We start from the raw sequence: 26,647 nt of genomic DNA on the forward strand, positions 1-26,647 counted from the left end.
ATGCGTTTTCAATTCGATCCTATCTAATACTTTTTAAGAAAAATGCAATTTAAAGATATTGCTTCAAGGAGATATAACTCTCAAATGGGATGATGAAATCATATGCAGCCTCGTATAGTAATACATCATGATTAGATCTACCTATTGTTTAAATAATGTCATATCTTTAAAAACAACGAGGGGGGGGGGGGGGCCATGTTGAATTTTTTTATAAAAGGGAGATAACTTCTAAAGAGGATGATGAAATCCTTAAAAGGGTCATTTAGTAATACTGCATGATGAGGTCTATCGATGGTCCAAATTTGGTCTTGGTAACTTCAACAGAAAGAAGGGGCGGGCATGTCAAAAAAATGTTGTTAGAAAAAAAAAACATTTAATAGAAAAACAATAAGGTCTTTCCTCACGAAGAGGAATCATCCACTACCAGGATTACTTAGGCAACTAAAGTAAGAGAACAGAAACTTTTCATTTCTCAAGGGCCAAAACTCTAGAACATTTAGACGCTACTAAAATTCAAACTTAAACAATCTGTGTTTTGTGGTTATAAGTATTGTGTACAAATTCATAATATTTGGTTTAGGCCAACTCGGAGAACAGAAACCAATTATGGGACGTACGGACGGACAAAGGGTAAAACTTAATGCCCCCTTCGATACGTCGAATTTTTTTTATCAATCAATAATGAAAGTGAAATAATATGACACTTTTAGCAGCCAGTATGGTTCAATTGTAAAAATAAACCAAGAAACATTGGGTTTGCAATAATATGAGCAACATGATGGGTGCCACATGTGGAGCAGGATCTGATTGCCTTTCCGGAGCACCGAAGATCACACCCGTTTTTGGTGGGGTTCCGTGTTGCCTAGTCCTTAGTTTTCCATGTTGTGTCTTGTGTACTATTATCTGTCAGTTTATTTTTTTCTATTTTAGCCATGGCAATGTCAGTTTATTTTCGATCTACGAGTTCGAGTCCCTTTGGTATTTTTGGCCCTTTTGCAAGGATCACATTTATCTATCCTATTATTTATCACAAGTATTTATTTAACCCTTTAACCCCCAATCCCGCCTGTAGGCGTGATGGCGACCATTCTTTGATGGCCCGTATGATCCTCCATACCTTTTTCAAACTGCCCAACCTGAACGGTCATGATAGCAGGGACTTCAACCAAGCAGCAACTGATAGTCATTGTAGGTATAAACTATTATCGTCAATGAATGCATAGGTGGTATAGGAACACAAAGAGGTATAATATGGCCAATTGGAAACTACTGTGTAAAATCTAGGTCACCATTTTGTCAAAAATCCGTAAAAACAGACATTCAGGCAGACCTGACTTGACAATAATAATTTGCCAGCAAGACACTCAAGTACTGTCCCATATACTCCCAGTTAGCATGCATGAAATGCAGTAACTATAGGGCAAGACTTGGATGACAAAGAAACAGTCTGCTCAATGTTCACCTCTCAAGGTCGTTTTAAAATCGGAAAATAATCATTTTTCAGTGGGGGTGGGTTCAAACCCACGAGAAAATCTTCCACCACCTACCCATGCGATCCGCCCCCAAATCTCAACATAGTTTAATAGATGAGCATCAGTTACAGCATCAAGAGTCTGCTGACATATAATAGACGGAAATTTCCCAACATCAGGTATCTGCATACAAAAACATGAATCAGTCTTTATTTTGAAATATAATGCTGGATACAAATAATTTAAGCTGTTGCTACCAGATTGTTATCCCTATGTCTGTCATTGTAAACACAATACTAAATACATTGTATCTAGCAGCTTAACGTTTAAACAAACTTTTGCTTCAGATTCTGTTAAAAAGGTCTTCGATTTGAATAAAGAAAATAACCCAAAAGTATAATTAGTTTGAATTTTGCCAAGCTAACATCAGGCCTTGGAGGCATAAAACTTTGCTCAGTGCTCGGAGCACAAAAATCATGCTCGAAACATGAAATCCAGCAATTTGATTGGTTGATTTTCGAGTCTGAGTACAAAAATCATGCTCGAAAGTTTTATGACCGTGAGGCCTGAGCTTCAAATAAAAATAAGCTATTCTCCTGAATATAGTAAAAATTAAATGTGGAATGGGCCCATGGCGACACAGATGATGCCCTGGCTTGCATACAACTTTATAAAGGGAATGGTAAAGGTGGCACTTCCACTCAAATTAGAGAATGGAAACCAAAATTATAGCAATTTTCTATTTGTAAAGGGGTACAACTCTAGAACGATAAAAATAACACCAAATTCAAACTTGATCTGTGTTTTGGTAATAAGCATTGTGTATATGATTCATAACATTTGGTCAAGGAAAACTAAATTAAGAGAACAGAAACCAATTTCAGGACATGTACAAACAGACTGACAAGGGTAATGTGCTCTCTGCAATGACAGTGTGTAACCAGATGCTCCGCAGGGCGTAGCTTTATACGACCGCAGAGGTTGAACCCTGAACGGTTGGGGCAAGTATGGACACAACATTCAAGCTGGATTCAGCTCTAAATTTGGATTGTGATTAAATAGTTGACACAGCATAGGTTTTTGACACAGAATGAATGTGTTCTAATGAACTTAAAATTTTTGTTTTCTCTTAGAGCAATTCACTATGCTGTTGAATATTAATCCTCTCAAAACAAGAATGTGTCCTCAGTACACGAATGCCCCACTCGCACTATCATTTTCCATGTTCAGTGGACCGTGAAATTGGGGTAAAAACTCTAATTTGGCATTAAAATTAGAAAGATCATATCATAGGGGACATGTGTACTAAGTTTGAAGTCGATTTGACTTGAACTTCATCAAAAACTACCTTGACCAAAAACTTTAACCTGAAGCGGGACAGACGGACGGACGGACGCACAGACCAGAAAACATAATGCCCCTCTACTATCGTAGGTGGGGCATAAAAATGTTTGAAGAAATTTTCTTTTTTATTTATGAAATTTCAAATGAGAAAAATTGAACCCAATTTTTTTAATCACATCCCACTTTCCCTTATTCCAAAACTAATCTCAATTAAAATTTCTAATGGAGTTTGCAACAATAACTACTCATTTAAATACATCATAAAATATTAAGATGTAAAAAAAACTGCTTGTTATCACTGAATGTTATTTATTATAATTTATCAGTTGGTAGTAAAAAGTGAATATACATTGTATATTGTATATAACAAAGATTTAAGTTGATTCTGGACAAAGAAAGATAACTCCAGTTAAAAAAAATATCTTGCTATTGCACAATATTTTGCAATTAGATATTTCTTGCTTACTATTCTGGACAAAGAAAGATAACTCTAATTAAAAAAAAATTTGCTATTTCACAATATTGTGCAATTAGATATTTCTTGCCATTGCGCAATACTGTGCAATTGAAAAGACTTGCTATTGCACAACACTTAATATAATAATTTTAGATCCTGATTTGGACCAACTTGAAAACTGGGCCCATAATAAAAAATCTAAGTACATTTTTGGATTCAGCATATCAAAGAACCCCAAGATTTCAATTTTTGTTGAAATCAGACTAAGTTTAATTTTGGACCCTTTGGACTTTAGTGTAGACCAATTTGAAAACAGGACCAAAAATGAAGAATCTACATACACAGTTAGATTTGGTATATCAAAGAACCCCATTTATTCAATTTTTGATTTGGACCAACTTGAAAACTGGGCCAATAATCAAGAATCTAAGTACATTTTTAGATTCAGCATATCAAAGAACCTAACTGATTCATTTTTTGTCAAAATCAAACTAAGTTTAATTTTGGACCCTTTGGACCTTAATGTAGACCAATTTGAAAACAGGATCAAAAGTTAAGAATCTACATACACAGTCATGACAGTTAGATTCGGCATATCAAAGAACCCCAATTATTCAATTTTGATGAAATCAAACAAAGTTTAATTTTGGACCCTTTGGGCCCCTTATTCTGTTGGGACCAAAACTCCCAAAATCAATACCAACCTTCCTTTTATGGTCATAAACCTTGTGTTTAAATTTCATAGATTTCTATTTACTTATACTAACGTTATGGTGCGAAAACCAAGAAAAATGCTTATTTGGGTCCCTTTTTGGCCCCTAATTCCTAAACTGTTGGGACCTAAACTCCCAAAATCAATACCAACCTTCCTTTTGTAGTCATTAACATTGTGTTTAAATTTCATTGATTTCTATTTACTTAAACTAAAGTAATTGTGCGAAAACCAAAAATAATGCTTATTTGGGCCCTTTTTTGGCCCCTAATTCCTAAACTGTTGAAACCTAAACTCCCAAAATCAATCCCAACCGTTCTTTTGTGGTCATAAACCTTGTGTCAAAATTTCATAGATTTCTATTAACTTAAACTAAAGTTATAGTGCGAAAACCAAGAAAATGCTTATTTGGGCCCTTTTTGGCCCCTATTTCCTAAAATGTTGGGACCAAAACTCCCAAAATCAATACCAACCTTCCTTTTGTGGTCATAAACCTTGTGTTAAAATTTTATAGATTTCCATTCACTTTTACTAAAGTTAGAGTGCGAAAACTAAAAGTATTCGGACGCCGGACGACGACGACGCCGCCGACGCCAACGTGATAGCAATATACGACGAAAATTTTTTCAAATTTTGCGGTCGTATAAAAAGCAAATGACTTCTTTATAAAAGTTTTATTAAATCTTTGTACAAACACTCAGTAATATCACATTCACACATATCTAATATTCATTAACAAACATGATTATCACAAACTATCATCTATAAATGTCACAACTCATTTTAATAAACTAGTCAATTCTGAAAAGATTGTTTGGTAGGGGCATTAACATTGGAATGACATACAATTTATACATTTTACCCTAGCAAGGTAAAAATGAATTGTAAGGCAGCAAGTATATTATGTAGAGTATTGTATATACAAATATACCACTTTACATTGTTGAATACAGGAGTTTAAATACAATATATTTATGACGATTGGTAAAAATCTAAGGTTTAATTGATCAGAACATCATAATCATATCACTGACTAACATTCTAGGGTATACAGCACAATTAATGAAATCTTCTTCACATATTAGAATCAGACTAGACACATACATAAAAGGTTTATAAATGCACAACAGAAAGAATGATATCAATACATAAATGAAACTCGTTCATACAAATAAAAAATTAGCTTCAGATAAATTGTAGACATACATCATATAAACTATCAACTCAACTTAAAAAATTTTGTTCAACGATCAAGTCCCTGTTTATACTTAATTAGTAGAATTTATCTGAGACTATCTTCAGGCACTCATTGATTCTTCTTCAGTCATTGGATGAATTCACTGTTATACTGTTTGATTAAATTAATATATTAATATCCTGATTGACTGCAGATGAATAATTGACGCCCAGTCTGGCTTAACAGCTGTGTTCAACACTAGTAGCCTCATTGGTCCTTTTGTCTCTGGCGATTGACAGATTTGGATTTGGTCAATACAGTCAATAAGCACACACTTTCTGTGGCAATAAATACTATAGTCTATAACAGGATGTAAATGTTAGCCACATTAGAAGCCACCCATACCACCCATTCCTCCCATGCCACCCATACCGCCCATGCCGCCTCCCATGCCACCTGGCATTGGTGGATCTTCCTTGGGAATTTCTGTCACTACACACTCTGCTGTTGTCAAAAGGGATGCAACACCTGAAGCATCAACTAACGCTGTTCGTACAACCTGAAAAATAAAGGAAATTTTAATTCTGTTCAGACATACATATCCATTGGAGAAAGTTTTATTCTGGACAGTTGATTAAGAAGTGTTGTTCATCTTCAACCTTGTTCTGAGTAGTCTACCATTTTTCAATTGAATGGTTGGGCAAAAAATCATCAAGGAATATACAAGTTATTGCACTATTTGTGTAAAATTGCCCAAGTAACAGTTAAAGTTCCACAACTCTGGAACAAGAAAATTTTAAAAATCACTAGGGTGCTTTCATTAATCATGTCTAACAAAAATGTAAAGTTTGGAGGAAATCAATTCAATAAGATTAAAAAAAAATTGCCTGAAATCCGAAACACAAGTTTTTAGAATAACAAATCCAAACATTGCTATACATGTACCAAAATACTTCCAGTCTTCAACGAGCTCATAAAAATGTGAAAATGTACCATAGTGCAACCATCATTACAAAGAAGAAGAAAAATTGCAGTACTTAAATACAGTAAAATCTAAATCTTCATCCAAACATATTAACCCTTTCACCGATTGCTGCCCAGACAGAAGCTACTCTGAGACGATGGCTTCCCTGGCTACTATTACTCAAGTGGGAGATCTTCATAATAAATGTCAATAAAAACTTGTTTGTAGTTATTTGTGTATTATATATATTTCATTCACTAACACCATGTTCACAGTTTTATTCATGTTTTAATAATTTTTTCTTCTTAAAATATTCAAATTTTCAAATTTTCGGCATTTTCTAGGTGAAATTCTCAAAATTCTGCTCTTTGACCCCAAATCTTAATTTTTTAACCCAAAACGGCAAAATTTTGAAAATTTTTATGAGGCTGTACAAATTCCTCACACTGAACGATGTCCATTGCAAGTGTTTTGTACTTAAAACGACATTTTATGTCAAAAAAGTATACTAGTTTGGCTTCAATTCTTCCATATTCTTTCAAAAAAAATGTTCCCTCATTTCAAATTCTCGTAAATTCCGTAAATTTCCTCTGATTTAGACACGGTTTTCAACAAACGGAAGCGTCATGTTTACACTTTCATCCGGGTATTCATCAAAGAAAGATAACTCATGTTTGCACTGTTTTAAGCGGGAAACATAAAAGAGGTATTCCGATCCCGGTAAAACGGGACTCATCGTCAGCTGTCTGAAGCGTGAATCCCGGTAAACCGGGACTCATCGGCGAAAGGGTTAATCATATAGAGTATCCCATAGTCTGTTTATCTCCGTTTGCATATCTACCATTATTCAGGCACATCAGTATGCATAAAAATACAGAATAACATCGTTAAACACTTGATTCCAACAAAGGCAGTGTTGTACTGTAATCATGAATAAAACATTGCTTTTATTTATGTACCTTTGTAGGATCTATGATTCCGAAGTCCATCATATTTCCAAACTGGCCATTGAGGGCATCATAACCAAAATCTCCTTCATTTGTTGCTAATTTCTCTAAGATAGCATGAGGTTCTACACCAGTATTCTTGACGATTGTTAAAGCTGGCAGTCTCAGAGATTTCCTAATAATCTCAACACCTGATCAAAGATGAGCATTATTATATAGTATTTGACATTATCTTTAATATTATATATAAGCAATACAAAACTTCAGGTTTTTTTCTGGTCAAAACTATTGCACTGAACATTATAACAGAAACCCCACACATTTATTGAAGTTGTAAATAAGACCGCTCATTCAAAGCATTGCATTGTGATCCCTCAGTGTTATTCAGGCACAAAAAATATATGATCATTGCTGTCTCTAGTGATGTAAATCTTCCGAAAGATAATACACTTACTGTGATGTCATTTAAATTTTTTTAATCTTCCATATATTTTAATAAGATTTGGATAAATGAACTGTATGCTGAGTAGTGTAATATTGATGGATTGTAAACTTCCCTCCAATTTTAAATCCATTTAATATTGACAAGTCTGAAGTTAATAAATATTCCATCAGATATTCTATGTATTTACAACATGTACTTTTTTCATAATTTTATGCAACTGCTTACCAATTTTCTGGTCTTCATTCTCTGTTTTGATATTCTCTAATGCCTGGACACATCGAAGAAGTGCCACACCTCCACCTGGTACTATTCCTTCCTCTACAGCAGCTTTAGTGGCATTTAAAGCATCATTTACACGATCTTTCTTTTCATTTACCTCTACTTCACTGGTTCCTCCAATCTATTAAATAAAAGACATGCAAGAATGAAAAAAAATATAGTATAATTCGACGCGTTCTTTCAAATTTTATTTTCTCTAGTTTCTTTTATCTTGATTGTTTCAAAATTTAAATAATGTATCTATACATCCAAATGATGATTAGAACAGTTTTTCTACTAAATGGGTTTTGAAATGACAGTTAACTTGAGATGGACTTCAGTTACAAGACCTCCTTTAGAAGTTGGGTGCAGGTAATAACCTGTACAACATGACCACTTAGGCCTAAATTTTGTTTGAAATTTTGTCTCAATATTAACAACAGAAATTTTGGACATGCCAACTGGCAAATATACCTTTAATACTGCTACTCCATTGGACAACTTAGCAAGTCTTTCATTGAACTTTTCCTTCTCATACTCTGAAGTGGACATTTCAATTTCATCTTTTATCTGGTTCATTCTCTTTTCTATATCTTGTGCATCTCCCTTACCCTGGAAAACAGAATATTTAATAAGTTAACTACAAAGTACTTTCAAAGGTATCCTTTGCTCGTAATTAAAATGGTTTCATTTAACAAATTAAAAGAATAATTTGAAATATCTTTAGTTTTCCAAACCAAAACCTCCTGTGTTATTGGCTAGCACTAGACCACTGAGGAGATTTTAGAAAAAGAGAAGAAAAAAAAACCTTAAGAAATTGTCAGCTGAATCCTCATAGTGGTAACCCTTAAAATTGTTATTATTTTTTTTTTTAGCAGATTAAATATTGAATGGAGAGAAACTATAAACCAAAATAATTGGTGGGGTCAAGAACTAGTAATTACAGTATTTCACAATTATAGAAATCAGTTACACGGCTGATATAATCAACACATGTTACGTATACCTTGATCAACAAAGTGTCATCTTTTGTGATTGATACTTCTTCAAATCTACCAAAATCCTGCAACTGTACATCTTCTATCTTGTACATGTCAGCTTCATCTCCAAACACCTAGAAATATCAAACTTGTCAATCAGGAAAAAAACTAATATAACATTCTTGACCAAATATTCATATTTGTTTAATTGTTTAAATACAGGACACAACCATTTGTAAGAGGCCACATTTCAATTTTTATCTAAAATACCTATTCCAACATGGCAATGACCATAAACCAATCTCCATCTATATTACATGAATGAGTTACACAGGAGATATAATTTGTTTATATCAATGTTACATCTTATCTACCATATATAAATATTAAGATTTCTATGGAAATGGAAGATCATAGATGTAATTTATTTAGCTCTCTGTTAGTCCAAGATATCTACACAATAAACAGCTTGGGTGGAGGAGAGCATTATAATCTATTCTAATCATAAATAAGGAACATGTTCGCAACTGAAAACTTGTGAATAACACTAAAAAATTCTACCAGATATAATAGAAATGTTCACATTCAGATCCAGAGTGGATTTGTATTTGTAAAAGTTGTGATAACGATTCAATTATATCTGTGTTTACAAATTTTATCTGGATACAGAAAAGTTGATGGTTCAGAAACACATAAAATGTCAGTTTTAAAATTTCCTTCTGAAATAATTAGAGAATGTGTTGACAGCCATAAAAATAATCATATCTATATCTAAATTGGTTTTAAGTTTTATCCTGAACATTCTATTCCCTTTTTTTTATTTTGAACAAGTCTTCTTTAATTTTCTAGATAATAGTTCAAGTTCAATTAAAATATATATATATGTAATTGTAGCATCTAATCTGCCATTGCAACCATATGGATTTCCACGGAAAAGGAAGATGTAATTTATTTAGCTCTTTTTTAGTCCAAGATACCTACACATCAAACAGCTTGGGTGGAGTAGAGCATTGTGAACTGCTTTAATTAAAACCAGTTATAAGGAACATATTCATGTTGTTAAAAGCCAACAAATCTATATGAACAGGCAGAGATAAACTTGTATACTTTATACTTGAGTTTGATTGGACACATCAAATAATCAAATATACCTATATACAAATAACTCTACCTACTAAATTCGTTTGCAGATGTCAATCTTAATTACAATGCTTGAGCAAACATTAATACATACAAAGCAAGCCTACCAAACTCTTACTCTGCATGCATTATGAAATTGACTTTTAATAGTTAAACACAAATGATCACAATTTTCTCAGTTGATATGTAATAAAAGAAAAGGGTATTATGGTTGAAATATACATGTTATAATAATTATGGTAAAAAAACTTTGATATAGTTTATATTAGTTTTTCTGTACTACACAAGTACAACAAATGTACAAATAAACATCCAAAAAAACTGTTTGATTTAGCTGCACTTAGAAAGTGTCAAAACACCATAGTCAGGACACAAAGCGGGTACAGCAAACATGTACATTATTTGTAGGAAAAGCAGTCTAATATTTTTTTAATGTAAATTCCTACATTAAATAAAGATAACGTTTAAAGAGGCACTAGCTGCCAAATTCATGTTCACCGATTTGACTCAAATTCTCATATTTTATTTATAACAATGTAAAACATTTTTCCAAAATATCAAAAGTATAAAATAAATAATTTACAGGACATGGTCTCAATAGGATGTAGCTTCTTTTCGTGAGTGGATTTGTATTTGTAAAAGTTGTGATAATGATTCAATTATATCTGTGTTTACAAATTTTATCTGGATACAGAAAAGTAAACACATTAAATATCAGTTTTAAGATTTCCTTCTGAAATAGAGAATTTGTAATGTTGACTGCTCATGGTGAGGCCATAAAAATAATATCTAGATTGGTTAAAGCTTTTTCCTGAACACTATTCATTTTTGTTTTAAATTTTGAACCAGGCTTTTTATTGCAATTACAACTCTAACCTATCATGCAAGAAGTCAAGTTTAATTTCAAAATAAATATATATGTAATTGTTGCATCTAATCTGCCATGGCAACCATATGGATTTCCACGGAAAAGGAAGATGTAATTTATTTAGCTCTTTTTTAGTCCAAGATATCTACACTAAACAGCTTGGGTGGAGTAGAGCATTTGTAAACTGCATGAATTATAACCAGTTATGAGGAGCATATAATTATGGTTATCAACCAATAAAAAGTTGTAATAAAGTCTTTATCTGGTGAGAGAAGATGAAGAGGCAGGATGAAAACACATGTTATTTGTAGATACTTACCACACCACCTGCGGCTACAGCCATATCTTTCATTGTGTTCTTTCTATTGTCACCAAATCCTGGTGCCTTTACAGCACATACTTGTAGACTAACTTTCAATCTGAAAAAGATAAAATGAACATTTTCATCTTAAGATTATTAGAACTATCTGACCTGAATAGTTCAAAAACTTGCTCTCCTCGAGGCCATGCTAACCATTCAATCAGAACAAAATGAGGAATATGAAAACCTTCTGTACATCATACATGCAAAGTTTTGTTAAAACTCAATAAGAGGTTTCAGGGAAGATGAAAATAGGAAATGTATATTGACAATGATGGTCACAACTTATGGCCCTAGTCTTAATCTTAGCATGTTGGTCCACAGAACATGAAGAAAATTTAAAGAATATTTTAATTGCCTTTATTTTCTGCAGTTAAAGAAAAATATGAATATAACAGCTCCACCTTTGCTGAAGAATTGTATCATATACTAAATTGAATGAACCATTGTTTTGTTATTCTTGATAATCTTATTATTGTCCTATATATACAGACAATAAAGCAGATGCACAAGTTTTAATATATGCATCATTTAATCTCTATTATCCTATCAAAGAGAATACAGAGGAATGAGAGATGCAAGTTAATTACAATTCCCATTTAACTTTTATTTTTTAGGTCTCAGGCATTCAGAGTATCCAAGTAATAAAAACATTTGACTTTTGATTGAGACTTATTACTTCCATGATACATTTTTCACAGTATTTTGAGATTGTTGGCATCTTTTTACTTATTTTGACACCTGGATATTGATCAAAGTAACAATTTTACCTATTCAAGACCATTGCACTGAGAGCTTCCCCATCCACATCTTCAGCAATAATTAACAAAGGTTTCTTTGCCTGATTAGCTGTTTCCAGAGCAGGGATAATTGATTGTATGCTGGAGATCTTCTTCTCACTGAATAACACTAAACAGTCCTGGAATTCACACTTGGCTCCTGAAATCATACAGCACAATTTTATTATTTTATACAGTAATAAAAATATCTTCCATTATACTAATAAGACTATTCATCTTTTCAATGTCAGACTTTATTCTCTACCACTAAGTGGTAACCACTAACCAGCCGAGAAAATGTCTTGTTTATCTAGCACTTTTGTACATCCAACAAATTACATGAATAAATATGATGGAGTAGAAAAAGTGCAATTAGACTGATCTATATGTCATGTGACCGACTAAGCCTTCAATGCATGATCAAGTGTTCCCTTTTATTAAATTTGAAATTTGATAGACCATAGTGGCAGAACATTCAGTATAATATATTGAATAAAACATATGAGAGGGTCAAAGAGCAGATTGTTATCCCTTTAAAAAACAACCTTGGCTTCACCTCAGTTAACTGTGTTTTCTCTGGGTAACAATCTACTCTTTCACCCTCTCAGCTATGTGTTATTTATATAACAACCTCCTATAACTAGAGGCTCTCAAGAGCCTGTATCGCTCACCTGATTCTACTTGGGTTTTTGAAATCATATAAAAAAATATAAAATTTGGCTAAAAGTGACAACACAACCTCATTTATAAGGAAAGGAACATGTTTAATTTCATTCAAAAGTCCCCCACTGGCGGCCATCTTGGATGACGGATCAGCTACAAAGTAACAACACTTGGTCAGCACCTCATAAGGAACATTCATGTCATTTTTGGTTTTATTCCATTCAGTGGTTCTCTAAAAGAAGTCATTTGTATGCATTTCCCATAGGGTCCTATGTTAAACTAAGTCCCCCACTGGCCGCCATCTTGGATGATGGATCGGCTACAAAGTAACAACACTTGGTCAGCACTCCATAAGGAACATTCATGCTATGTTTGGTTTCATTCCATATAGTGGTTCTCTAGAAGAAGTCATTTGTATGCATTTCCCATAGGGTCCTATGTTAAACTAAGTCCCCCGCTGGCGGCCATCTTGGATGATGGATCAGCTACAAAGTAACAACACTTGGTCAGCACCCCATAAGGAACATTCATGCTATGTTTGGTTTTATTCCATTCAGTGGTTCCCTAAAAGAAGTCATTTGTATGCATTTCCCATAGGGTCCTATGTTAAACTAAGTCCCCGGCTGGCGGCCATCTTGGATGATGGATCGGCAACAAAGTAACAACACTTGGTCAGCACCTCATAAGGAACATTCATGCCATGTTTGGTTTCATTCCATTTAGTGGTTCTCTAAAAGAAGTCATTTGTATGCATTTCCCATAGGGTCCTATGTTAAACTAAGTCCCCCGCTGGCGGCCATCTTGGATGATGGATCGGCAACAAAGTAACAACACTTGGTCAGCACTCCATAAGGAACATTCATGCTATGTTTGGTTTCATTCAATTTAGTGGTTCTCTAGAAGAAGTCATTTGTATGCATTTCCCATAGGGTCCTATGTTAAACTAAGTCCCCCGCTGGCGGCCATCTTGGATGATGGATCGGCTACAAAGTAACAACACTTGGTCAGCACCCCATAAGGAACATTCATGCTATGTTTGGTTTTATTCCATTCAGTGGTTCTCTAAAAGAAGTCATTTGTATGCATTTCCCATAGGGTCCTATGTTAAACTAAGTGCCCGGCTGGCGGCCATCTTGGATGATGGATCGGTAACAAAGTAACAACACTTGGTCAGCACCTCATAAGGAACATTCATGCCATGTTTGGTTTCATTCCATTTAGTGGTTCTCTAAAAGAAGTCATTTGTATGCATTTCCCATAGGGTCCTATGTTAAACTAAGTCCCCCGCTGGCGGCCATCTTGGATGATGGATCGGCTACAAAGTAACAACACTTGGTCAGCACCTCATAAGGAACATTCATGCCATGTTTGGTTCCATTCCATTCAGTGGTTCTCTAGAAGAAGTTCAAAATGTAAATTGTTAACGACGACGACGACGACGGACGCCAAGTGGTGAGAAAAGCTCACTTGGCCCTTCGGACCAGGTGAGCTAAAAATAAACCCTTATAGAAAAAGAACAGCTCATTCAAAGCATTGCTTGTGTTCCTTCATTGCGTAATGCAAATAAGGCACAAAATTATATAATCATTGCTGTTATTTTTCTTTACATGAAATACTCATGTCATACATTGTACATGTCCTGGTTATCATCATTTAAGTCTTTCCATTCAGATCCTATAATTACATTTAAATAAATATAAATTATCAGTCCCCCTATTTCCCCATTAATACAAGGATTTTCAAAGATTTGTTGACATCTACAGGACTTTTTAGGCCTTGATCTCCTCATTTTTTGAAGATCATTTAAGAATTGAAAGAAGTCCAACAAAACCTGTATTCAATTCAGATTTTTTTTTTAATTGATTAATCATACTATTTCTCAATATTTTATTGAATTTACAGTTATCCATTTAAACATTTTGGATGCTGAAAAATAATTGATTAGTATAAATTACTAAGTATATATAACTGATGGCTCATTCAAAGCATTGCTTGTGTTCCTTCATTGCAGTATGCAAATAAGGCACAAAATTATATAATCATTGTCATCAGTGAATGTTGCGGATACATTTTTTCCTATTGCAATCACAAGTTTTAAAATCTGTAATGATCAGTAACATATACATGTACAAGTCTGGTGCATACAACACGGACCCATGAACACCTAATAAGTGATTATAAATCAAAACGTATCAAGACACAAATCAAGCTGTCAAATGTCAATGAAGGGTGGAATGAAGATCTGGTAGGCCGTTATTTTCTTGAATGCCATTGTTTTCATTTTAAATAGTTCACACATTAAATTTATCTACATGACATTGACTTAACTTTGCCAACAAAATATTTAAAAGAGCCAATAGTTTTAGCTGTTCATGTATATAGTTTTTATGTATCATCAATTGTTCTCAAGACCAGACAGCCATCCAACACATTTCAACCCAAGATTGGTTGTTTGAGTCTATTAATTTTAGTGTTTAAGGAAAATAGGTATATCACCAACATCCTGAACATTGTCCCCCACAAGATTTCCTGTTGTACAAGGCTTTTTTAAGATTTTAGACTTGCATATTCCACTTCATGTTTGATTTAATGTAATAGTGAGCTAAGCATGACAACTCATTCAAAGCATTGCTTGTGTTCCTTCATTGCGGTATGCAAATAAGGCACAAAATTATATAATCATTGCTGTCATTTTTTTTTTTAAATTAAGAACAAAATGAGCCTCTACAATAGTTATTTTTGAAGATCTTTAAGCTAATAAATTAATGTCTCAATAATGCAAAAGATTGTTTTAAAAGAAAAGATGTCACAACATTCTTAGACTTATTATCATCACTAATGATATTTAACATTTACTGACATTTAACCCTCCTGATCTATTTAAGCAACAGTGACCATGATTATTGATAGGTAGGACACCTAAAACAAATTTAAAATTAAGACTCCCCAAGAATTAGCATGACCATATAGAGGTACAATGTGTAATATGGGCTCAAAAGAAAGTGTTTTAGAGTTTACAGAATCACAGATGAAGCTGGACACCTGGGAGGTGACAGATATACTAATCAGTCTTGAAATAAAAATGACAACTCATTCAAAGCATTGCTTGTGATCCTTCATTGCAGTAAGCAAATAAGGCACAACATTATATAATCATTGCTGTCATGGTTTTTCTTATTTTTATATATTTTAGGACAAAATGAGCATTTATCACTTAGCCTCTATTTTTATAGAATAATAAATCAATGGCTCAATGGTTAATACAATTATTTGAAGTCAAAAGGAAAGTTATTTAAGAAATTAGATCCTGAATCCAATAAAGGTCCTACTGTTTACAAATATTCCATTTTGCCATTTGCCCAGAACATTGTTCATTCAGAAGTTATAACTGGATAGAAGAAGGGTCACTATGTTAATAATCTTTATAGAAATACTGATGTCTAATGAATAAATTTTTAAGATATTTTAAAGAGGTAAAAAAATTAATGTTAATCATAATGTGAGCATCACCTGAATAATCAATACACCAGCTGTAATATAATTTTATAGATTTAAAATAATGACAACCAGTTATTGATCTGATGCATCAACAAATCATGCGGCATGTTACCTACTGTGAATAATTCAACTATTCTTATTTTTTAGGGAAAAAAAGAAGTCTTTTTCCCCTCTTTATATAAAACTGATGGCTCATTCAAAGCATTGCTTGTGTTCCTTCATTGCAGTAAGCAAATAAGGCACAAAATTATATAATCATTGTCATCAGTTGCAGATACAAATGTCAACCTAGAAAACTATTTTCAATAATTTTTTCTATAAATATGCTATAACATTAAACTTAGACAATCTCCATGGAAATGCGATGTTTTGATACTAATAATCTGCATACCAAATTTCATTGAACTACCAGTAGTATTACTCTTAAACTGACCTAATTACAAACTAATACATTCTTAAGCCTCCCCTACAACAACATGCCTTAGTCCCTTTTTTACTTCAAGACAAAAAGATACGCCCTGGTAACTCTCATATTTCAGCTGACTTTTTATTTAAAGAATATCTACTTATAATTCCCCTAATTCATAATTTCCAACATTCTGCCAAGGCACTTGGTTTTTTTTTTGCAATTTAAAAAAGAACAAAGCAATATGTTTTATAATATCATATGTACAAAATATACTACAGATATCCAATTATGCTCTATTTAACCCAACTGAGTGTGTATATATCCCTACAATATCTAGGGTGTTTAGTTAGGTAACATGTGCTGTGTACTGTCAACTTTTACATCAATAGTATAAATTTTAATACAGTTAAAATAGTATAATTGCTTATAAATATGTTACATCAGACATATACAGACAGATTACAAAATCAACCCTATTAGAATAGCCTGGTGTAGTTACTATTGCACCTATATTGTTCCAGCCAATGTACAACAACAAAGGACGGCGTAGGTCGGTGCTGGGAGATTTTTTTTTTAACTAAAAAAACTTTTTAATAATGTCTTGATAGATTTATTTACAAAATGAACATCATGAAAGCTAACCTTTAGCGGTATTCATGAAATATGGAGAAATATATCCTCTGTCAAATTTCATTCCTTCAATGGTCTCCAACTCATCTTTCAATGTCTTTCCATCCTAGAAATGACAAGTGCAATATGAACTGTAAAATGCATATATATATACACGAACAAAAAAGTGCATGCATGAAGAAAAAAAAATGTTGCTCATTAATATTTGTTCGTAATTAGTCAGAAATATTTAGCCATTAAGGAAAGATTTGAAAATAGATTTGAAAATATTTTTTTTGGATAAATGCTTAAATAAGGGTGCAAGGACAATCGTTCCTGGAGCTATGACCTATTTCCTCTTATTTTTTAATTGATGTTGTTTACTACAGTGTGATACTTTTTTTAACCTATCTGCATGTCTGGACCATTCAATCATCTATATAAATGAGATGGATCACATTCTCTGGTTACTACAGTGTGATACTTTTTTTAACCTATCTGCATGTCTGGATCATTCAAACATCTATATAAATGAGATGGATCACATTCCCTGGTTAAAAGCTTAAATGTAAGTGAAAGAAAAAGACTTTTGTGCTACTTAGTTGTTACATGACAGATAGTCTTTAGATAATTTATCATGTATAATTAGGGCATTCAAGCTTCATCGAAAGTAAGTCAACTTTTGAAATTCTATTTGTACTTCATGAGAGAGACTTACTTTGACTGTTATGACTCCGTCACGACCCACTTTTTTCATGGCATCAGATATTAGGGAACCAACTGTCTTATCACCATTGGCTGAAATTGTAGCTACCTGCAAGATAAGAAATGCACATGAAAGAATAACTATTTCCATTTTCAACTTGGACTGATTATGTGTTTAACTTTGATTGTACATAATTTGATTATTTTAATGTTACATCTTATCTACCATAGATAAATATTAAGATTTCTATGGAAATGGAAGATCATAGATGTAATTTATTTAGCTCTCTGTTAGTCCAAGATATCTACACAATAAACAGCTTGGGTGGAGGAGAGCATTATAATTTGTTCTAATCAGTAATAAGGAACATGTTCGCAACTGAAAGCTTGTGAATAACACTAAAAAATTCTACCAGTTATAATAGAATTGTTCACATTTAGATCTAGAGTGGATTTGTATTTGTAAAAGTTGTGATAATGATTCAATTATATCTTTGTTTACAAATTTTATTTGGATAAAGAAAAGTTGATGGTTCAGAAACACATAAAATATCAGTTTTAAAATTTCCTTCTGAAATAGAGGATTTGTTGACTGCTCATGGTGAGGCCATAAATGATAATCGTTCCCATATCTAAATTGGTTAAAGCTTTTTCCTGAACACTATTCATTTTTTTTTAATTTTGAACGAGGCTTTTTATTGCAATTACAACTCTAACCCATCATGCAAGAAGTTAAGTTCAATTTCAAAATAAATATATATGTAATTGTTGCATCTAATCTGCCATGGCAACCATATGGATTTCCACGGAAAAGGAAGATGTAATTTATTTAGCTCTTTTTTAGTCCAAGATATCTAAACATCAAACAGCTTGGGTGGAGTAGAGCATTGTGAACTGCTTTAATTAAAACCAGTTATAAGGAACATATTCATGTTGTTAAAAGCCAACAAGTCTTATATGAACAGGCAGAGATAAACTTGTATACTTTATACTTGAGTTTGATTGAACACATCAAATAATCAAATATACCTATATACAAATAACTCTACCTACTAAATTTATTTGCAGATGTTAATCTTAATTACAATGCTTGAGCAAACATTATTATAACATACAAAGCAAGCCTACCAAACTCTTACTCTGCATGCATTATGAAATTGACTAAGTTAAACACAAATGATCACAATTTTCTCAGTTGATATGTTATAAAAGAATGGGGTATTATGGTTGAAATATACACATTATAATCATGGTAAAAAAAACCTTGATATCGTTTATATTAGTTTTTCTGTACTACACAAGTACAACAGATGTACAAATAAACATCCAAAAAAACTGTTTGATTTAGCTGCACTTAGAAAGTGTCAAAACACCATAGTCAGGACACAAAGCGGGTACAGCAAACATGTACATTATTTGTAGGAAAAGCAGTCTATTTTTTTTTTAATGTAAATTCCTACATTAAATAAAGATAACATTTAAAGGGACACTAGCTGCCAAATTCATGTTCACCAATTTGACTCAAATTTTCATATTTTATTTATAACATGAATGTAAAACATTTTTCCAAACTATCAAAAGTATGAAATAAATAATTTACAGGACATGGTCTCAATAAGATGTAGCTTCGTTTCGTGTGAATTTTAGCCAAGACACCATCTAATTAACTATCGAGTTAACCTTCTATGATGATATAAGTGATGTAAACATAAACAAAGATATAAATAGATAAAGCAACTTGTACATGTGGATTTTTATAGGTCTGTTAAATTTTGTATTATAGATTAAAAATTTATGTTTATCGTCATTTTTACCTTTATAAGAATGATTGTTTGTGGATCGAATCAGTCCATCAAATTATTTAACTTTGTTTCACTTTCAATGTTGACATTCTTTTCCTTTAAACAACTGTACACAGACAATGCAGGCGTTATTTTATCTCTTTCTACAGGTTTAAATTGGAGTTCACATTAATACTGATTTAATGAGGATGAATTATACACTTGCAAGTGAATAATTCATTATCAATGTTTATGAGCTTAATTTGACAAAATTGAACCATTTTAGCTGATAAAAGAAAATTATTATTTCACTATTTCACTTTCATTAATGATTGAACAAAAAAAAATTATACATTAGATTTTGTATATATCTCCTAGCTAGTGCCCCTTTAACGTCTATACAACACTCATCTTAATTTATCAATCCTAAAAGAAAAATTGCTGGTGCTATAGCCTGGTCCCATTCTGGTTATTTGTTAGGCTACATCATGCTTAGTTTGGCCTTACAGCTCTTTTCATAATGCTAGCGAGACACGTGTTTGGTTAACTTGCTTGCTTTGTATAAATGTTTACTTAAGCATTGTATGTGTAATTTAGATTTACATCTGCAAACAATACAAGTAGGCTGCGTTTAACCTGTGTATGGGTAAATTTGATAATTTGATAATGTCCAATCAAATTTAAATATATTTAATGTATACAAGTTTAAATCCACTTTTAATGTTGTTTACAGATGTCAATCTTAATTACAATGCTTGAGCACATGTTGAAACAAACAAAGCAATCAAACTAAAACGAACCTTTGTCTTGTTTGCATTATGAAAAGAACTGTTATATCGATTTCAACATAAATACTGTTGCATCTTTTCTGCCATGATAATCATAAGATTTCCACAGAAAAGGAAAGATGTAATTTATTTAGCTCTGTTTTAGTCCAAGATATCTTCACTAAACAGCTTGGGTGGAGTAGAGCATTTGTAAACTGTGCAAATTATAACCAGTAATAAAGAGAATAATCGTATTGATATCAACCTATAAACAGTCAGTAATTGGGTATTGACATGATTTAATGCTTGGCTTTCTATTTAAATGAATATAGATGAGCAAGAGTGCTGGGTTTTTTTAAACACGGTTGTACGCGATGTCCATTAGGTGTTCATAAAAATTACCCAAAGAAAAGGCTAGTTGGGGAAATTAGAAGCCCCTTCCTCCCATTTAATGGAATAACATGATCAATTTTGATTTTTTTAAATTTTAAATAAAGGGACATTTCACTGAGGTAAAGTAACCGTAGCCTATTATCATTTAGTTGTTACATTAAATTGCTTATGTGACTTTTTACTGTTTTATTTCTGAAATGAAGATCTCGTCTTCTACAGGGTTTTCTAATTTCAAATTTCACATGCAATACAATCATTGGCCAACATTTCAACATAAATACTGTTACATCTTATCTGCCATGATAATCATAAGATTTACACGGAAAAGGAAAGATGTAATTTATTTAGCTCTTTTTTAGTCCAAGATATCTACACTAAACAGCTTGGGTGGAGTAGAGCATATGTAAACTGCACAGAATTCTAACCAGTTATAAGAAGCATATTCATTCTGGTAATGTTTGTGACATTGAAATATATGCAGTTTAAGTTTCATTACATTTGGTTGAGAAAAACTAAAGTTGGGTACCATAACGAAAACTAATTATGGGACTTGTATACAGCTAAATGTCGCATCAAATTTGAACAGACCCAATGATGGATATGAATGGAAAGAGGGAACAAGATTCTACAATAATTGCATCACGTGTATATGCTCTCAGATTTCTATACTTGCAAGAGCTTCCAGGCCACTGAGTAGTAAAAATCTATATTTTTGAGCCATGCTGCTTATTATATTCACTAATCATATAACTCAGAATTATAGATTCATGGAAATCATTCCGTTTGATATATGATTAATAGTAAATTTCGAGTGTATTATGTTTATTTTATCTTTCTCCCTCTTTATGTAAAGATTAGTTACCTGTGATATTTCTTCAGGGGTGGTAACTTGTTTTGACATTGATTTGAGGTGAGCCACTGCAGCATCTACAGCCATCATTACTCCTGTTAAAAACATTCACAGATATTGTAAAAAAAAGTCAGAAAATACTTATGCAATTAAAATAAAAGCACCTGCTGTCAGAGACAAATGTAAATATGACCCGGCTGAAGAATAGAAATCACATAGTGGAACAAGACTAGGTGTAAAACCTTCATAGTAAATATTGTGTGAATTTACCTTGAATAATATTGACCGAAACAGTTGATTCAATATTTGTTAAATGTCTACCTTGATAAAAAGAAAGTTAAAAAGGAAGTTAATTCAGTAATTGTTACTTTTAATAAAAAAAAAAAATTGTCTCCTTAAATTTTAAAAAGACAACTATCCTTGTTCCAATTATTCTAACACATTTATAGAATGTCACAATAGATTGTTTGAGGCAAACAGTACTATACCTGTTTGCTTAGACAATCTCTTGTTGTCAATGTAGCACTTAAGAACACCTTCTATAATACAACAATTATAGCAGGGAAGAATAGTGCATTCTGATATTTCTGGTCACTGATCAATTCTTTAATACAATGAACTTTATAATCACCTTTCTGGGCTTTCAGGGCTTCCAAAACGGTCATATATTCCGGTCATTTGTATAATGTTCGGTAAAAGTCCGGCTGGGCAAAGCATGAAACGGTCATATACTTTTTATTTTTCAAGGCTTTTTCGGTCATTTTTACATAATTCACAATCTTTTTGACCCAACCTTTTGCCTTTAACATCAACACGTTTTCGGTCATAAATGTGACATGATGATTAATTACTATCAAAACAACACCTACTTCAATACTGTCTAATTTTAATCAAGGCTAATTAGTAGTTGGACAGCTGAAATCTACCTGTTAAGGTGACAGGTGAACTATGATCAGTACCGGACATCGTATAAATTGATCGGTTTAATCACAAATATTTTCTTACATTTCAGCGGTTTGTATCTAATTGATTTCGTTCTAAACATTAAAATTATTAGAAATTAGTTTCTGAAAATGATTTGATGAAAAATTTTAAGGTTTTAAATAAAAAATCGTCAGAACTATGTCGTATGAACTAGAACACGTGTGCGCATGTGCACAGGTGGGAAATTTAATAATGCATCCTACATTTCTTTAAAAATGCTAAAATTATCAATGATACCTGTATCTAACGTTCAATTCAAGTATTTTGTTGAAGAAATAACGTGGAAAGAGCTTCTTCTCTCAGTCGTGCTTTGTAAAAATACACGGATTTTACGTATCCGTTTATGGTCCATGTTTTACCATTGTCAAGTCAACATCCGGTTGAAAACGAAAGTAGTTTTTGACAATGTCATTTTGCACAAATAAAAAGTCTATGGCAGATATGAGCACGCTGATGTGCACACTTTGAATGATGCACTGCCAATTTAACAGTAACATCCTAACATCAAATTCATATCATATCAAAGTAAAGTTTAAAATCGTTTTTTTTTTTAATGTAATGTCAATCATTGGAATGGCCATCTGATTACCATAATTGCCTTTTGTGACTAAGTCTTAAGGGATTAAAATCGGGATCAGATATGAAATGTCCGGCTGGCTCAAATATTTTTTGGAAGCCCTGTTCTGGTCATCTATGGCACTTTTATAATAAAGTTCAGAGATTTTAAACCCCTCTCATCAGGTCAAAGTGCAATAACATTGAACAACAGGATTTTACTGGGACTGACCAAATGTTGATTTGGCCAAAGTTGTCAACACAATCATGATCAACTATATAATGGATCAAAAATCACAATATTCAAATGAAATGATCAATATGGTTACTTAACCTTCCTATACATTTAATAAATAATCTACCTCGTCTTATTTCAATTGGATTTGCTCCTTTACTGATCTTTTCAAACCCTTCCTTGGCTATAGATCTGGCCAGTACAGTTGCTGTGGTAGTTCCATCTCCAGCCTCTTCATTGGTGTTGTTAGCCACATCTTGTACCAGTTTAGCCCCTATGTTCTGATACTTGTCCTTTAGTTCAATAGATTTGGCAACTGTAACTCCGTCTTTGGTTATTTTTGGAGACCCCCAACTTTGTTCAATGATTACATTTCGACCCTGAAATAAAGGTTTCAAAAATTAAAGAACCTTAGTGAGCGTGCCCACATACCCCACATTGTCACTGGAAAAATAAAATAACTAAGAAAAAAAAATTGAATCACAATTTCCTGTCAATATGCACATCTACATAATGTGTCCTTATTATCTACAAAGTTTCATTAAATTCAATTGTGTGGTTTCAAAGGAGTTGCGATGACAAACTGTTGCAGAAGTATCTTGAAGCAAATAAGTTCAAAGGGGCAAAACTCCTAGAAAAAAATTGAATCGTAATTTCCTGTCGATATGCATATCTGCATAGTATGTCCTTATTATCTACAAAGGTTTCATGAAATTCTGTTGTGTGGTCTCGGAGGAGTTGCGATGACAAACTGTTACAGTAGTATCTTGAAGCAAATAAGTTCAAAGGGGCATAACTCCTAGAAAAAAAAATTGAATCGTAATTTCCTGTCGATATGAATATCTGCATAGTATGTCCTTATTATCTACAAAGGTTTCATGTAATTCTGTTGTGTGGTTTGAGAGGAGTTGCAATGACAAGAAACAGGACTGACAGACTGGGCAAAAAATGTTATAACATGCGCAGGAATTTGCGTGGGGTATAATAAAGAAGAAAAACAGTGTGCTTGTTAATGGTACACCAACTAACCTTGATTTGCAGACTGACCGACTTTTTGGTTTTTAAGATACATGTACCAGAATTTGAAATGAACTAAAAATTTCCATTTTATGGGATACTCCCAAATGGATGGTCTGGTTTAAAGATTCATAAGGTGATTGAGCTGCTGATCATTTATACCACATCAGAGTTGCTGCTATCTGTTTAGTTTTTGACTAGTCAAAACTGCATTTGTATATGATCAAGATTCTACATGTATATTTTGCAACTTAAGATACTTTGTCTTATGGAATATCCAGGTAATGATTAGTTAAATTTGAGCCAGTAAATTCAGGAAAAATTTAACATTGATGACAAAATGAGTTTAATATATTTTTGAAAAGAAATTACTCCTATAAGAGGTCTTTAGACAATTTCTGTCAAGTTCAACTTATTAGTAGATCTTATTGCTCTACAGTTTTATTGTTTAAAATTTCTCTCTATCTATTAGTTTTAAAAATAATGATAAACAAAAACTGAAATTTGCAAAACCTGATATTTCAGGGGCAATAACTGTGTAGTCTGACTTTCTGAAAATTCCTCTGATGTTGGACATAGACCTGTTGATCATTTTCATCCAGGCAGATCTGCTTTAGCTGCTAAAATAGTCACTTTACCATTTGATTCAACAAATTTGAACCCTAAATATAATGAATATACCTTTGGTCCCATTGTAACAGCAACAGCATCTGCCAACAAATCAACACCTTGAAGCATCATAGCTCTTGCATCTGCTCCAAACTTTATCTCTTTGGCATAAGTTCTGACAAGTGCAGGAGACACTCTCCTTGAAAGGGCAGGGCGAAGAATACTTGGTAATCGGTACATCTTCAACTCCTATCTGCAATTGAGAATTTGACCTTGACCTTAAACCTTGTTGCCTCAAATCAAATATGTATATTTCTTTTTCATCCACAAATGCATGATCAAATCAAGTTTGGTATAAGGTGAACAAATGGCTCAAAAGATATTCAGAAAAATTATGCCCACATTCCAGACTATCAATAGCTTCTGTGATCTGGAGCTTTGACCCCAAAAATCATGACTATTGGACTATTCATCTTTCCATTTGGGGGCGGGACTCAATCAAAGTAAGGCATAAGGTGGACCTTAAATTCTAAAGGTTGAAATCAGAATATCAAAATGTATACCAAATTTCCAGCTACCAATAGCTGTAAATTGAGACCTTGACCTCTAAAATTGAGTTATTCCTATTTCCTTGAACACCAATATTAACCCATCTTCACAGATTTATTTTATGGCTCAATTTCTTTTCTTCTTAAAAAACATTGATTACTGTAAAATTTCAAAGGTAAAAACTCTTGCACCGATCTTCATTGCTGAAAAGAAATCTAAGATACATGTACATGTTCATTTTTATGCAACTTTAATATTGATTACTTATTAAGTAACTACAAATGACGTCATGGCCATATCAAGTCTTAATTGAAATGGGTGGGATGCACCCAAATACACCTTATCTTTTTACTATGAACATTCCCGACGGTCAGTATTTAGAATGAATAGTAATCATTTTGTCTGATGAAATAACGTCTCCCTTTCCAGAACATGGTTCATTCAGTTAATTGACCATATAAAACGTTAATAACACTGACTTTAGACTTGTGATGTAGCATGTATGCAATAATAGTAATTGAATTTCAGTTTAACGCAAAGCCGACATACAGGACAAACAGTAGACAAAGATGCATGCTCGACGTTGTCGTTGACCCACGTGGTTGTAGTCGGACTTTTAAGTTATTACGCAATTAAATTCAACCACTTGCTGCTTTTGATATAAATTTGTATGCAATAATAAGGTTTACCTTAATTAAATATTCTTTTAGTGTGTAATGACTTTTCTGTGTATTTAAATGCCTTGTCCTTCAAATACTGCTCTGCTGGATCGCATGTATGCTGAGGCAGTGTGGCTGATGGTAACCGGAACTTGCGAATATATTTCTAGCATGCGTAAGGGATACAACGGGCCCTTCAGCAGGTATATTTGAATTTATTCTTCAACAAGTTAAGACAACATATGGCTCATTAAGAAAAAAAAATAAAGGAAATAATGAACTGGTCACAAATTAATTTCCAATGTCCAACTTGAATTATGTATGTTTCCCTAAAGCCGTGAAAATGGTTGTTATTTAGCGTATTATTCTAATACCTGCCGATTGCAGGGCACATGCCTTTATATCTCGGGACCTTTCAATCTTTTTCTGGGTTACATTTGATAAAACCAGAGAATGTCGA

General features: G+C 32.9%; 1 protein-coding gene across 1 annotated transcript; it reads right to left on the minus strand.

Moving 5' to 3' along the window:
• Nucleotides 1–4,644: 4,644 nt before the first annotated feature.
• Nucleotides 4,645–26,626, minus strand: LOC139513408 (heat shock protein 60A-like). Its single transcript, XM_071301840.1, has 13 exons — nucleotides 26,218–26,626; nucleotides 25,052–25,232; nucleotides 23,481–23,733; nucleotides 21,592–21,674; nucleotides 17,802–17,897; nucleotides 17,117–17,210; nucleotides 11,896–12,064; nucleotides 11,084–11,183; nucleotides 8,783–8,890; nucleotides 8,251–8,388; nucleotides 7,744–7,918; nucleotides 7,086–7,264; nucleotides 4,645–5,721 (listed from the first exon to the last, which is right to left on the minus strand). The coding sequence occupies exons 2-13, from the start codon at nucleotides 25,217–25,219 to the stop codon at nucleotides 5,551–5,553; spliced, it is 1,734 nt and encodes a 577-aa protein (XP_071157941.1). The 5' UTR covers nucleotides 25,220–25,232; nucleotides 26,218–26,626; the 3' UTR covers nucleotides 4,645–5,550.
• Nucleotides 26,627–26,647: the final 21 nt, after the last annotated feature.

Source organism: Mytilus edulis, chromosome 2 (genome assembly GCF_963676685.1).
Source record: "Mytilus edulis chromosome 2, xbMytEdul2.2, whole genome shotgun sequence".
Classification (NCBI taxonomy): domain Eukaryota; kingdom Metazoa; phylum Mollusca; class Bivalvia; order Mytilida; family Mytilidae; genus Mytilus; species Mytilus edulis.